At 45.3% G+C, this 12,589-nt stretch overlaps 1 protein-coding gene across 1 annotated transcript in view; it reads left to right on the top strand.

Moving 5' to 3' along the window:
* The window catches only part of LOC124252829 (importin-9-like), a 78,278-nt gene that overhangs the window by 29,651 nt on the left and 36,038 nt on the right, over positions 1 to 12,589 (top strand). The window contains 5 exon segments of the mRNA XM_046686504.1: positions 4,401 to 4,552; positions 6,857 to 6,955; positions 7,520 to 7,626; positions 10,420 to 10,559; positions 11,141 to 11,219. Coding sequence (XP_046542460.1) covers positions 4,401 to 4,552; positions 6,857 to 6,955; positions 7,520 to 7,626; positions 10,420 to 10,559; positions 11,141 to 11,219 — 577 coding nt within the window.

The following is a 12,589-nucleotide window of genomic DNA, read 5'->3' as shown; positions in this document are numbered from 1 at the left end:
GAATTGGCTGTGGTGGGGGTGACTATCAGTGGAAGTGGCATTGTAGTGAGGTGAATGTCTTGTGGAAGCTGGCTGTGTGTGAGTGGGTTGTCCATGGATGGTGAGGGTGAGCTGTCCTGTGGAAGCTATTATGGAAGTGGCTGTGCCTGTGGAAGGGGGTTGTGTGTGGAAGTGGACTGTCCTGTGTGGAGTGGCTGTGTAGTGAGGTGACTGTCCTGTGGAAGTGGCTGTGTAGTGAGGTGACTGTCCTGTGGAAGTGGTATAAGTGAGGTGACTTCCTGTCCAGGAAGTGGGTGAGGTGACTGTCCTGTGGAAGCGGCTGTATGGTGAGGTGACTGTCCCAGTAGGAAGTAGCTGGTGTGAAAGGAATGACTGTCTGTGGAAAGTGGCTGTATAGTGAGGGAAACTGTCCTGTGGAAGTGGCTGTATAGTGAGGTGACTGTCTGTCTGTGTGGAAGTGGCTGTATAGTGAGGTGACTGTCCTGTGGAAGTGGCTGTGTAGTGAGGTGACTGTCCTGTGGGAAGGTGACTGTCCTGCTGTATAGTGAGGTGACTGTCCTGGGAGGAAGTGGCTGTATAGTGAGGTGACTGTCCTGTGGAAGTGGCTGTATAGTGAGGTGTGGAAACCTGGCTGTGTAGACTGTCCTGTGGAAGTGGCTGTATAGTGAGGTGACTGTCCTGTGGAAGTGGCTGACTGTCCTGTAAGGGAAGTGGCTGTAGTGGGAATTGAGGGGTGACTGTCCTGTGGGAAGTGGCTGTATAGTGAGGTGACTGTCCTGTGGAAGTGGCTGTGTAGTGAGGTGACTGTCCTGTGGAAGTGGCTGTATAGTGAGGTGACTGTCCTGTGGAAGTGGCTGTATAGTGAGGTGACTGTCCTGTGGAAGTGGCTGTATAGTGAGGTGACTGTCTGTATAGGAGGTGAGTCCTGTGGGAAGTGGCTGTATAGTGAGGTGACTGTCCTGTGGAAGTGGCTGTATAGTGAGGTGACTGTCCTGTGGAAGTGGCTGTGTAGTGAGGTGACTGTCCTGTGGAAGTGGCTGTATAGTGAGGTGACTGTCCTGTGGATAGTGGTGATGTATAGTGGGAAGTGGTGACTAGTGGGTCCTGTCCTGTGGAAGTGGCTGTATAGTGAGGGTGACTGTCCTGTGGAAGTGGCTGTATAGTGAGGTGACTGTCCTGTGGAAGTGAAGTGGCTGTCCTGTAGAAGTGGCTGTAGGTGACTGTCCTGTGGAAGTGGCTGTATAGTGAGGGGTGACTGTCCTGTGGAAGTGGCTGTATAGTGAGGTGACTGTCCTGTGGAAGTGGCTGTATGAGTGAGGTGACTGTCCTGTGGAAGTGGCTGTATGAGTGAGGTGACTGTCCTGTGGATAGTGGCTGTGAAGTGGCTGTATAGTGAGGTGACTGTCCTGAGTGGAAGTGGCTGTATAGTGAGGTGACTGTCCTGGAGGCGGCTGTAGTGAGGTGACTGTCCTGCTGGAAGCTGTATAGTGAGGTGACTGTCCTGTGGAAGTGGCTGTATAGTGAGGTGACTGTCCTGTGGAAGTGGCTGTATAGTGAGGTGACTGTCCTGTGGAAGTGGCTGTATAGTGAGGTGACTGTCCTGTGGAAGTGGCTGTGTAGTGAGGTGACTGTCCTGTGGAAGTGGCTGTATAGTGAGGTGACTGTCCTGTGGAAGTGGCTGTATAGTGAGGTGACTGTCCTGTGGAAGTGGCTGTGTAGTGAGGTGACTGTCCTGTGGAAGTGGCTGTATAGTGAGGTGACTGTCCTGTGGAAGTGGCTGTATAGTGAGGGGTTGTCCTGTGGAAGTGGCTGTATAGTGAGGTGACTGTCCTGTGGAAGTGGCTGTATAGTGAGGTGACTGTCCTGTGGAAGTGGCTGTGTAGTGAGGTGACTGTCCTGTGGAAGTGGCTGTATAGTGAGGTGACTGTCCTGTGGAAGCGGCTGTGTAGTGAGGTGACTGTCCTGTGGAAGCGGCTGTGTAGTGAGGGGACTGTCCTGTCCTGTGGAGGAGGTGACTGTATGGAAGTGATAGTGAGGTGACTGTCCTGGGGGAAGTGGCTGTATAGTGAGGTGACTGTCCTGTGGAAGCGGCTGTATAGTGAGGTGACTGTCCTGTGGAAGCGGCTGTATAGTGAGGTGACTGTCCTGTGGAAGCGGCTGTATAGTGAGGTGACTGTCCTGTGGAAGTGGCTGTATAGTGAGGTGACTGTCCTGTGGAAGCGGCTGTGTAGTGAGGTGACTGTCCTGTGAAAGCGGCTGTGTAGTGAGGTGACTGTCCTGTGGAGGCTGCACTGTGTAGTGATGTGACTGTCCTGTGGAAGCGGCTGTATAGTGAGGTGAATGTCCTGTGGAAGCGGCTGTGTGTAGTGAGGTGACTGTCCTGTGGAAGTGGCTGTGTAGTTAGGTGACTGTCCTGGGAAGTGGCTGTGTAGTGAGGTGACTGTCATGGGGAAGTGGCTGTGTAGTGAGGTGACTCTTATGTGTCTTTAGTTAAAGGTCACATGCAGCGTAAAACACAACTTTGCAGATTCTGAAACCTTACCAAAACAAATCATCAAAAATGCAAATTCAACTTATAAAGTTTAAAAATAACACGATGAAAAAAAAAAAGGCGTGAAATCGGAGTTCAAACGATTCACTAATTTTCCCCAGCTTTTAGGGAAAAGTGGTTTCAACGGCTGGGCTGGGCTCATAGCACATGCGCGAGTGAAAAGGTTCAAGCGCAGCTTGGAAGCCGGTTGTCCGGATTATAAGGTCGTGAGCAGGAGTGGTCTAATGAAAACAAATAGTAAATAATCTACTCATTACATAAAAGAACCTTTGTCAACCAGTGAGGCGCTTGACATTTCAAAACAGAAAACCATCGCTAAAGGTGAATGCTCAATTGAAGGCTTTGGTGTGAGCTATATTTTTCTAATGTTTTGTTGATATTTCACAAACGCCGATCTTTTTATATGTTATGACAGTATTACAGATTTAACTGTTTATATAATTTCATTTGTCTATTTCACCACACATTCTTCTTACGAAGTCACTTTCTCAGTTCGATACTTAAAGCAATGTCATTATTTAAGCGTTGACAGAATTTCTAACTGTGATATAGATATGTCGTTGTCACAGACAAAACTCAATGTCTGTTTTATTGACACCTATGTGTCTGCCTGCATGTCTGCTAATGACAATATTCAATACACAACTTCGATCACTCACCACATGCAATTTGAACTTAACACCTATCAGTGTCAATGTAATTACACAGACAGGCATGTTATGATGTCTGTTGATTGCAAAATGTTATACACACAAAGCATGAGCATGTATTTACATAACCTAAACATCTCTATATATACACACACAATGAGCTGTGAGGGCATCTTCAAATGAACCAGCTGTTACACTTGAGTGCACACCCACCGCTCTCTGACTGGGTTCGTTTATCCCGGCTGCTTCGCTTTCTAGGGAAGTAAAACCCAAGTACAAAATATTGTACTTTTTGCAGTCAGAGCGGGTGGGTGCAACGGCTGGTTCATTTGCAGATGCCCTCAGCTCATTGTGTGTGTATATATAGAGATGTGGGTTTTGTAAATACATGCTCATTTTGTGTGTATAACATTTTGCAATCAACAGACATCATAACATGTCATCGCATAAGTATCACACCTGCCTGTCTGTGTAATTACATAATGTGACAGAGACCGAACTCGAGGCCATAAATCAATGCATTTTGTTTATGGTGTATAGCCTGATTGGTGTTAAGTTCAAATTGCATGTGGTCAGTGATTGCAGTTGTGTATTGAATATTGTCATTAGCAGACAGGCAGGCAGACATATAGGTGTCAATAAAACAGACATTGAGTTTTGTCTGTGACAACGACATATCTATATCACAGTTAGAAATTCTGTCAACGCAAATAATGGCATTGCTTTTAAAAATTATCGAACTGAGAAAAGTGACTCGGTAAGAAGAACGTGTGGTAAAATAGACAAATGAAATTATATACAGTTAATCTACTGTCATAACATATAAAAAGATTGCGCTTGTGAAATATCAACAAACCATTAGAAAAATAGCTCACACCAAAGCCTTCACCGAGTATTGACCGGACAACCCGCTTCTAAGCTGCGCGAACCTATTTCACTGCTCACGTGCTATGAGCACAGCCCAGCTGTTGAAACCACTTGAATTCCCACCAAGTGCTGGGGGAAAATTAGTGAATCATTTGAACTACGATTTCGCGCATTTTTTTATCGTGTTATTTTTCAACTTTATAAGTTGAATTTGCATTTTGATGAGTTGTTTCGGTAAGTCCATACCGAAAGGTATCAGAATCTGCAAAGTTGTGTTTTACGTTGCATGTGACCTTTAACATTCCTTGTCTAGACTTGTGATGTTTTTGCAGGTGACATCTTGGGGTTTGAGAACCTGGTATACAGTGTGTTTGAGTTTGTTCATGCTCTCATTGATTCCTCCAAATTCCGCAACACCGTGAAGAAGACCATTGACCAGATTCTGTACTACGTGATAATCTACATGCAGATGACACAGGACCAGGTGAGCAGTCAGACACTTCCTCCATATTAGCAGTCAACCAGTCGGTCAGACACTATCCATATATGGCACAGCAGTAAACCAGTCTGTCAGACACTTTGGCCATATATGGCGTAGCAGTGAACCAGTCTGTCAGACACTTCCTCCATATATGGCGTAGCAGTCAACCAGTCTGTCAGACACTATCCATATATGGCACAGCAGTGAACCAGTCTGTCAGACACTTCCTCCATATATGGCATAGCAGTGAACCAGTCTGTCAGACACTTCCTCCATATATGGCATGGCAGTGAACCAGTCTGTCAGACACTTCCTCCATATATATGGCGCAGCAGTCAACCAGTCTGTCAGACACTATCCATATATGGCACAGCAGTGAACCAGTCTGTCAGACACTTCCTTCCATATATGGCGCAGCAGTCAACCAGTCTGTCAGACACTATCCATATATGGCACAGCAGTGAACCAGTCTGTCAGACACTTCCTCCATATATGGCACAGCAGTGAACCAGTCTGTCAGACACTTCCTCCATATATGGCACAGCAGTGAACCAGTCTGTCAGACACTTCCTCCATATATGGCATGGCAGTCAACCAGTCTGTCAGACACTTCCTCCATATATGGCATGGCAGTGAACCAGTCTGTCAGACACTTCCTCCATATATGGCATGGCAGTGAACCAGTCTGTCAGACACTTCCTCCATATATGGCAGCAGTGAACCAGTCTGTCAGACACTTCCTCCATATATGGCACAGCAGTCAACCAGTCTGTCAGACACTTCCTCCATATATGGCAGGCACAGCAGTCAACCAGTCTGTCAGACACTTCCTCCATATATGGCATGGCAGTGAACCAGTCTGTCGTCAGACACTTCCTCCATATATGGCATGCAGTGAACCAGTCTGTCAGACACTTCCTCCATATATGGCACAGCAGTGAACCAGTCTGTCAGACACTTCGTCCATATATGGCGTGGCAGTGAACCAGTCTGTCAGACACTTCCTCCATATATGGCATAGCAGTGAACCAGTCTGTCAGACACTTCCTCCATATATGGCACAGCAGTGAACCAGTCTGTCAGACACTTCCTCCATATATGGCATAGCAGTGACCCAGTCTGTCAGACACTTCCTCCATATATTGCATAGCAGTGATCCAGTCTGTCAGACACTTCCTCCATATATGGCATGGCAGTTAACCAGTCTGTCAGACACTTCCTCCATATATGGCGCAGCAGTGAACCAGTCTGTCAGACACTTCCTCCATATATGGCATAGCAGTGAACCAGTCTGTCAGACACTTCCTCCATATATGGCATAGCAGTGAACCAGTCTGTCAGACACTTCCTCCAGTCTGTCAGACACTTCCTCCATATATGGCATGGCAGTGAACCAGTCTGTCAGACACTTTAGTAATGTAAGGTCTGTATTCGTGTCCAGTGAACTGTGCAGCACCGTTCTGTGTTGTTGGTAATGTATTCAGCGTAGTCGGACATGTTTTGGTGTATCTGTTTCCTTGCAGTGTGTGCATTTGTCAGTCTTTAGATTTATGGTAGTTTTTCGAATGGATGTTTTACTTTTGAATTTGAAATTTGGTATTTACATTGCCACTTTAGGCCAGACCAATTTTATTTCTTGTTTTACTGATTTTTGTCCTCAGAAAACCTAAAGGCAGGAGGAAAAAGATATAAAAATAAAGTCACCTGTCAAAGTAGTATTCCTTCTAAATACTAAAAGTATTTTACTTTTGGGAATTCATGAGGTGTATATGAGTAAGAAAATAGTCTAAAAACAATGTCTTGTAAGTTTACATTTTTGTCCAATTTTTGTTCCTTATTCTTGAAAAAATATGACCGGCAGATCTGTGAAAAAAGAAATAAAATCTGTTATGGCCTTAGGAAGATTTTTTGTTTTTGTTGGCTTTTGAATTCATTTTTAGATAATAGTATGTTTATGTTAACTTCCGGGAGTTTAAGTGCCACTTTGGCTGTTAGGTCGGCATGTTCGTTGCCGAACACACCAACATGGATAGGGATCCATAGGAACTCTGCCTTATTGCCTAAGGCGAGTGGTTTTTAGTATCTCGTTTATTAGTTTTAGGTTGGTTTTTTTGTGGGGTTTTTCATTGCTTGGAGACCACTGAGTGAGTGTGTTGGTATTACAATGTTATTGTGATATTTAACAAGCGGGTCATGGAGTGCTGTTACCATGCCCATTAATTCTGCAGTGAACATTGATTGGCTGTCTGGAAGTCTTTTTGCTTTAGTTTGTCGTAGCTAGGCTCTTTTACCTCTGACATTTTTCAGATCCGACTGTGGAGCAGCAATCCAGACCAGTTCGTGGAGGACGAGGATGACGACAGTTTCTCCTACTCTGTGAGGATCTCTGCCCAGGACCTACTGCTGGTCAGTTGTCCCCCCTGTCTTCGTCTTTACTTGTCTGCGGATTGTGTCCACCTGTCTGTGATTGTCTGAGATTATCTCTACCTCTTTGATTGTCTGGATTATGTCCACCTGTCTGTGATTGTCTGAGATTATCTCTACCTGTCTGTGATTGTCTGAGATTATCTCTACCTGTCTGTGATTGTCTGAGATTATCTCTACCTGTCTGTGATTGTCTGAGATTATCTCTACCTGTCTTTGATTGTCCTAATATTTTAGATTATATCTACCTGTCTTTGATTGTCCTAATATTTTAGATAATATCTACCTGTCAGTGATTGTCCTAATATTATAGATTATCTCTACCTGTCTGTGATTGTCTGAATATTTTAGATTATGTCTACCTGTTTGTGATTGTCCGAATATTTTAGATTATCTCTACCTGTCTGTGATTGTCCTAATATTTTAGTTTATGTCTACCTGTTTGTGATTGTCCGAATATTTTAGATTATCTCTACCTGTCTGTGATTGTCCTAATATTTTAGTTTATTTCTACCTGTTTGTGATTGTGTACCTCTTGTGTTTCAGTCCCTGTCAAGTGAGTTTCAGGCAGACAGTGGTCCAGCTCTGTGTAATGCAGTCGGGAAACTCATGCAGGAAGCTGACGATGTGAAAAATTCTGGGAATCCCATGTGGTAAGTGTAGGTGTGATGTACAGGTGTGTTAGGTCGTGTGAAGGACAGGTGTGTTACACATGCGTTGTGGAGTACAGGTGTGTTACACAGGTGGTGTGGAGTACAGGTGTGTTACACAGGTGGTGTGGAGTACAGGTGGTGTGGAGTACAGGTGTGTTACACAGGTGGTGTGGAGGACAGGTGTGTTAGACAGGTCGTGTGAAGGACATGTGTGTTACACATGCGGTGTGGAGTACAGGTGTGTTACACAGGTGGTGTGGAGTACAGGTGTGTTAGACAGGTGGTGTGAAGTACAGGTGGTGTGGAGTACAGGTGTGTTAGGTCGTGTAAAGGACAGGTGTGTTACACATGCGTTGTGGAGTACAGGTGTGTTACACAGGTGGTGTGGAGTACAGGTGTGTTACACAGGTGGTGTGGAGTACAGGTGTGTTACACAGGTGGTGTGGAGTACAGGTGTGTTACACAGGTGGTGTGGAGTACAGGTGTGTTACACAGGTGGTGTGGAGTACAGGTGTGTTACACAGGTGGTGTGGAGTACAGGTGTGTTACACAGGTGGTGTGGAGTACAGGTGTGTTACACAGGTGGTGTGGAGGACAGGTGTGTTACACATGCGGTGGGAGTACAGGTGTGTTAGACAGGTGGTGTGGAGGACAATTGTGTTAAACACGTTCTGTAGAGTACATGTGTTACAGTTAGTGTGACATACAGATGTGTTACAGGTAGTATGACATGCAGGTGTGGTACAGGTTGTGTGACATACAGGTGTGGTACAGGTGGTGTGACATACAGGTGTGTTACAGGAAGTATGACATACAGGTGTGGTACAGGTGGTGTCTCATGCAGGTGTGGTACAGGTGGTGTGGAGGACAGGTGTGTTACACAGGTGGTGTTGACGACAGGTGTTTTAAACGTGTTCTGTAGAGTACATGTGTTACAGTTAGTGTGACATACAGATTAAGGGTGTGGTACAGGTGGTGTCACATACAGGTGTGGTACATGTGGTGTCACACACAGGTGTGGTACATGTGGTGTCACATGTGGTGTCACATACAGGTGTGGTACACATTGTGTGACATACAGATGTGGTACAGGTAGTGTGACATCCAGGTGTACATTTTGTGTGACATTAAGGTCTGGTACAGGTGTTACGGACAGGTGTGGTACATGTGATGTGACATACAGGTGTGGTACATGTGGTGTGACAGACAGTTGTGGTACATATGGTGTGACATACATGTGTGGTACAGGTTGTGTGACATACAGGTGTGGTACAGGTGGGATATACAGGTGTGGTACATGTGGTGTGACTTACAGGTGTTATGTGTGTAACATACAGGTGTTGTACATATGGTGTGACATACAGGTGTGGTACATGTGGTGTCACATACAAGTGTGTTACATGTGTGACATACAGGTGTAGTACATACGGTGTGATATACAGGTGTGGTACATGTGGTGTCACAGGTGTGGTACATGTGTGACATAGAGGTGTGGTACAGGTGGTGTCACATACAGATGTGGTATGGGCAGTATGACATACAGGTGTGTTACAGGTAGGATGACATACAGGTGTGTCACAGGTGATGTCAAATACAGGTGTGGTACAGGTGTGGTACACAGGTGGTGTTGACGACAGGTGTTTTAAACATGTTTTGTAGAGTACATGTGTTACAGTTAGTGTGACATACAGATGTGTTACAGGTAGTATGACATACAGGTGTGGTACAGGTGGTGTGACATACAGGTGTGGTACAGGTGGAGTCACATACAGGTGTGGTACAGGTGGTGTGACATACAGGTGTGGTACAGGTGGTGTCACATACAGGTGTGGTACAGGTGGAGTCACATACAGATGTGTTACAGGTGGTGTGACATACAGGTGTGGTACAGGTGGTGTGACATACAGGTGTGGTACATGTGGAGTCACATACAGGTGTGGTACAGGTGGAGTCACATAAAGATGTGTTACAGGTGGTGTGACATACAGGTGGTGTGACATACAGGTGTGGTGCATGTGGGGTCACATACAGGTGTGGTACATATGGTGTGACATACAGGTGTGGTACATATGGTGTGACATACAGGTGTGGTACAGGTGGTGTCACATACAGGTGTGGTACATAAGGTGTGACATACAGGTGTGGTACATGTGGTGTGACTTACAGGTGTTGTACATGTGGTGTGACATACAGGTGTGTTACGTGTGTGACATACAGGTGTTGTACATATGGTGTGACATACAGGTGTGGTACAGGTTGTGTGGCATTCAGGTGTGGTACATGTGGTACATGTGGTGTGACTTACAGGTGTGGTACAGGTGGTGTCACATACAGGTGTGGTACATAAGGTGTGGCAGTCAGGTGTGTTATTTGTGGTGTGACATACAGGTGTGGTACAGGTTGTTTGACATACAGGTGGTGTCATACCGGTGTGGTATAGGTTGTGTGACATACAGGTGGTGTCATACAGGTGTAGTGCAGGTTGTTTTACATACAGGTGGTGTCATAGGTAGTGTGACATACAGCTGTGGTACAGGTGGTGTGACATACAGCTGTGGTACAGGTGGTGTGACATACAGGTGTGGTACATATGGTGTGGCATTCAGGTGTGTTATATGTGGTGTGACATACAGGTGTAGTACAGGTTGTTTGACATACAGGTGGTGTCATACAGGTGTAGTGCAGGTTGTTTTACATACAGGTGTTGTCATAGGTAATGTGACATACAGCTGTGGTACAGGTGGTGTGACATACAGGTGTTATGAATAGGTGTTTGACAGGTATTTGTTGCAGGTGGAAGACCCACGAGTCGAGTATGATGGCCCTGGGCAGTGTCAAGGCGTTAGTGCTGGAGTCTATTCAGTCTGGGAAAGTACAGTTTGACATCATAGGCTTCCTGCAGTCTGTTGTATTGGAGGATCTCAGTCAGTCTGGTGAGTTGTGAGTCATGGCAGTGTGTTGTGAATCAGCCCAGTGTGTTGTGTATCTGTATTGGATGTTGTGAATATGTATTGGATATTGTGCATCAGCCCAGTGCAATGTCTGTTACGTCAGATGGTGAGGTCAAATCTTCTGGTTTCTTGGATTCCAAGGAATGCTACATCCTCTGACTGTTATTTGCCAATGCCAGTCTGCGTGAACATATCAATGCTGAATGTCAGGGAAAAGACACTTTAGATTTGTTGTTCCTGGAGGAGAATACAGCTGTTAACATTGGTCACTGTGGAACTGTCGGTGGATTCACTAGGTGTAACATTCATGTCCTGATGTAAATAAACTATATGTGTGTAGATTCTTTCTCCCATTTTGCATGAAATGTTAGTACCTTTCCTTGTAAAATTAGTTTGAGTAGTTTGTAACAAAAAAACAATTCTGGTGATACTCTTGTGTTGTACATTCATTTCACTAAAGATAGTGGACACTGGATTTTTAACCTGTCGTGTTCATGCTTTGAAATATGAAGTGTGAAATCTCAGTAGAAACAGATGCTAATACTTCTGACTGCCATTTTCAGCATCTCCATTCCTGGTTGGTCGGTGTCTATGGATGGGAAGCAGGTATGCTGAAGCCATGCCACAGGAACTCTTACAGAGGTGAGACCAGCACTTAGTGAGCTTATCTTACAGAGGTGAGACCAGCACTTAGTGAGCTCCTCTTACAGAGGTGAGACCAGCACTTAGTGAGTCTTACAGAGGTGAGAACAGCACTTAGTGAGCTCCTCTTACAGAGGTGAGAACTGCACTTAGTAGCTCATCTTACAGAGGTGAGAACTGCACTTAGTAAGCTCATCTTACAGAGGTGAGAACAGCACTTAGTAAACTCATCTTACAGAGGTGAGAACTGCACTTAGTAAGCTCATCTAACAGAGGTTAGAACAGCACTTAGTGAGCTCATCTTACCAAGGTGAGAACACCACTTAGCTCATCTTACAGAGGTGAGAACAGCACTTAGTGAGCTCATCTTCCCAAGGTGAGAACAGCACTAAGTTCGTCTTACAGGGGTGAGAACAGCACTTAGTGAGCTTATCTTACAGAGGTGAGAACAGCACTTAGTGAGCTCATCTTACAGAGGTGAGAACAGCACTTAGTGAGCTCATCCTACAGAAGTGAGAACAGCACTTAGTGAGCTCATCCTACAGAGGTGAGAACAGCACTTAGTGAGCTCATCTTACAGAGGTGAGAACAGCACTTAGTGAGTGCATCATACAGAGGTGAGAACAGCACTTAATGAGCTCATCTTACAGAGGTGAGAACAACACTGAGTGAGCTCATCTTACAGATGTGAGAACAGCACTTAGTGAGCTCATCTTACAGAGGTGACAACAGCACTTAGCTCATCTTACAGAGGTGAGAACAGCACTTAGTGAGCTCATCATACAGAGGTGAGAACAGCACTTAGTGAGCGCATCATACAGAGGTGAGAACAGCACTTGGTGAGCTCATCCTATAGAGGTGAGAACAGCACTTAGTGAGCGCATCATACAGAGGTGAGAACAGCACTTGGTGAGCTCATCCTACAGAGGTGAGAACAGCACTTAGTGAGCTCATCTTACAGAGGTGAAAACAGCACTTAGTGAGCTCATCTTACAGAGGTGAGAACAGCACTTAGTGAGCTCATCCTACAGAGGTGAGAACAGCACTTAGTGAGCTCATCCTACAGAGGTGAAAACAGCACTTAGTGAGCTCATCCTACAGAGGTGAGAACAGCACTTAGTGAGCTCATCCTACAGAGGTGAGAACAGCACTTAGTGAGCTCATCCTACAGAGGTGAGAACAGCACTTAGTGAGCTCATCCTACAGAAGTGAGAACAGCACTTAATGAGCTCATCTTACAGAGGTGATAACAATAGACAAATATTGAAGTAATGTTAATACAGTCATCCCTCGCAATAACGCTCTTCGCGATACCGCGGATTCGGTTAAACCGCGGGGTAATCCGTGGCTCCCATAAAAAAAGTTGCCCA

The sequence above is a fragment of the Haliotis rubra genome, unplaced genomic scaffold (genome assembly GCF_003918875.1).
Source record: "Haliotis rubra isolate DU_JTF1 unplaced genomic scaffold, ASM391887v1 Scf526, whole genome shotgun sequence".
Taxonomy (NCBI): domain Eukaryota; kingdom Metazoa; phylum Mollusca; class Gastropoda; order Lepetellida; family Haliotidae; genus Haliotis; species Haliotis rubra.
The sequence above is the reverse complement of the archived record's forward strand: the minus strand, read 5'-3'. Positions and strand labels throughout refer to the sequence as shown.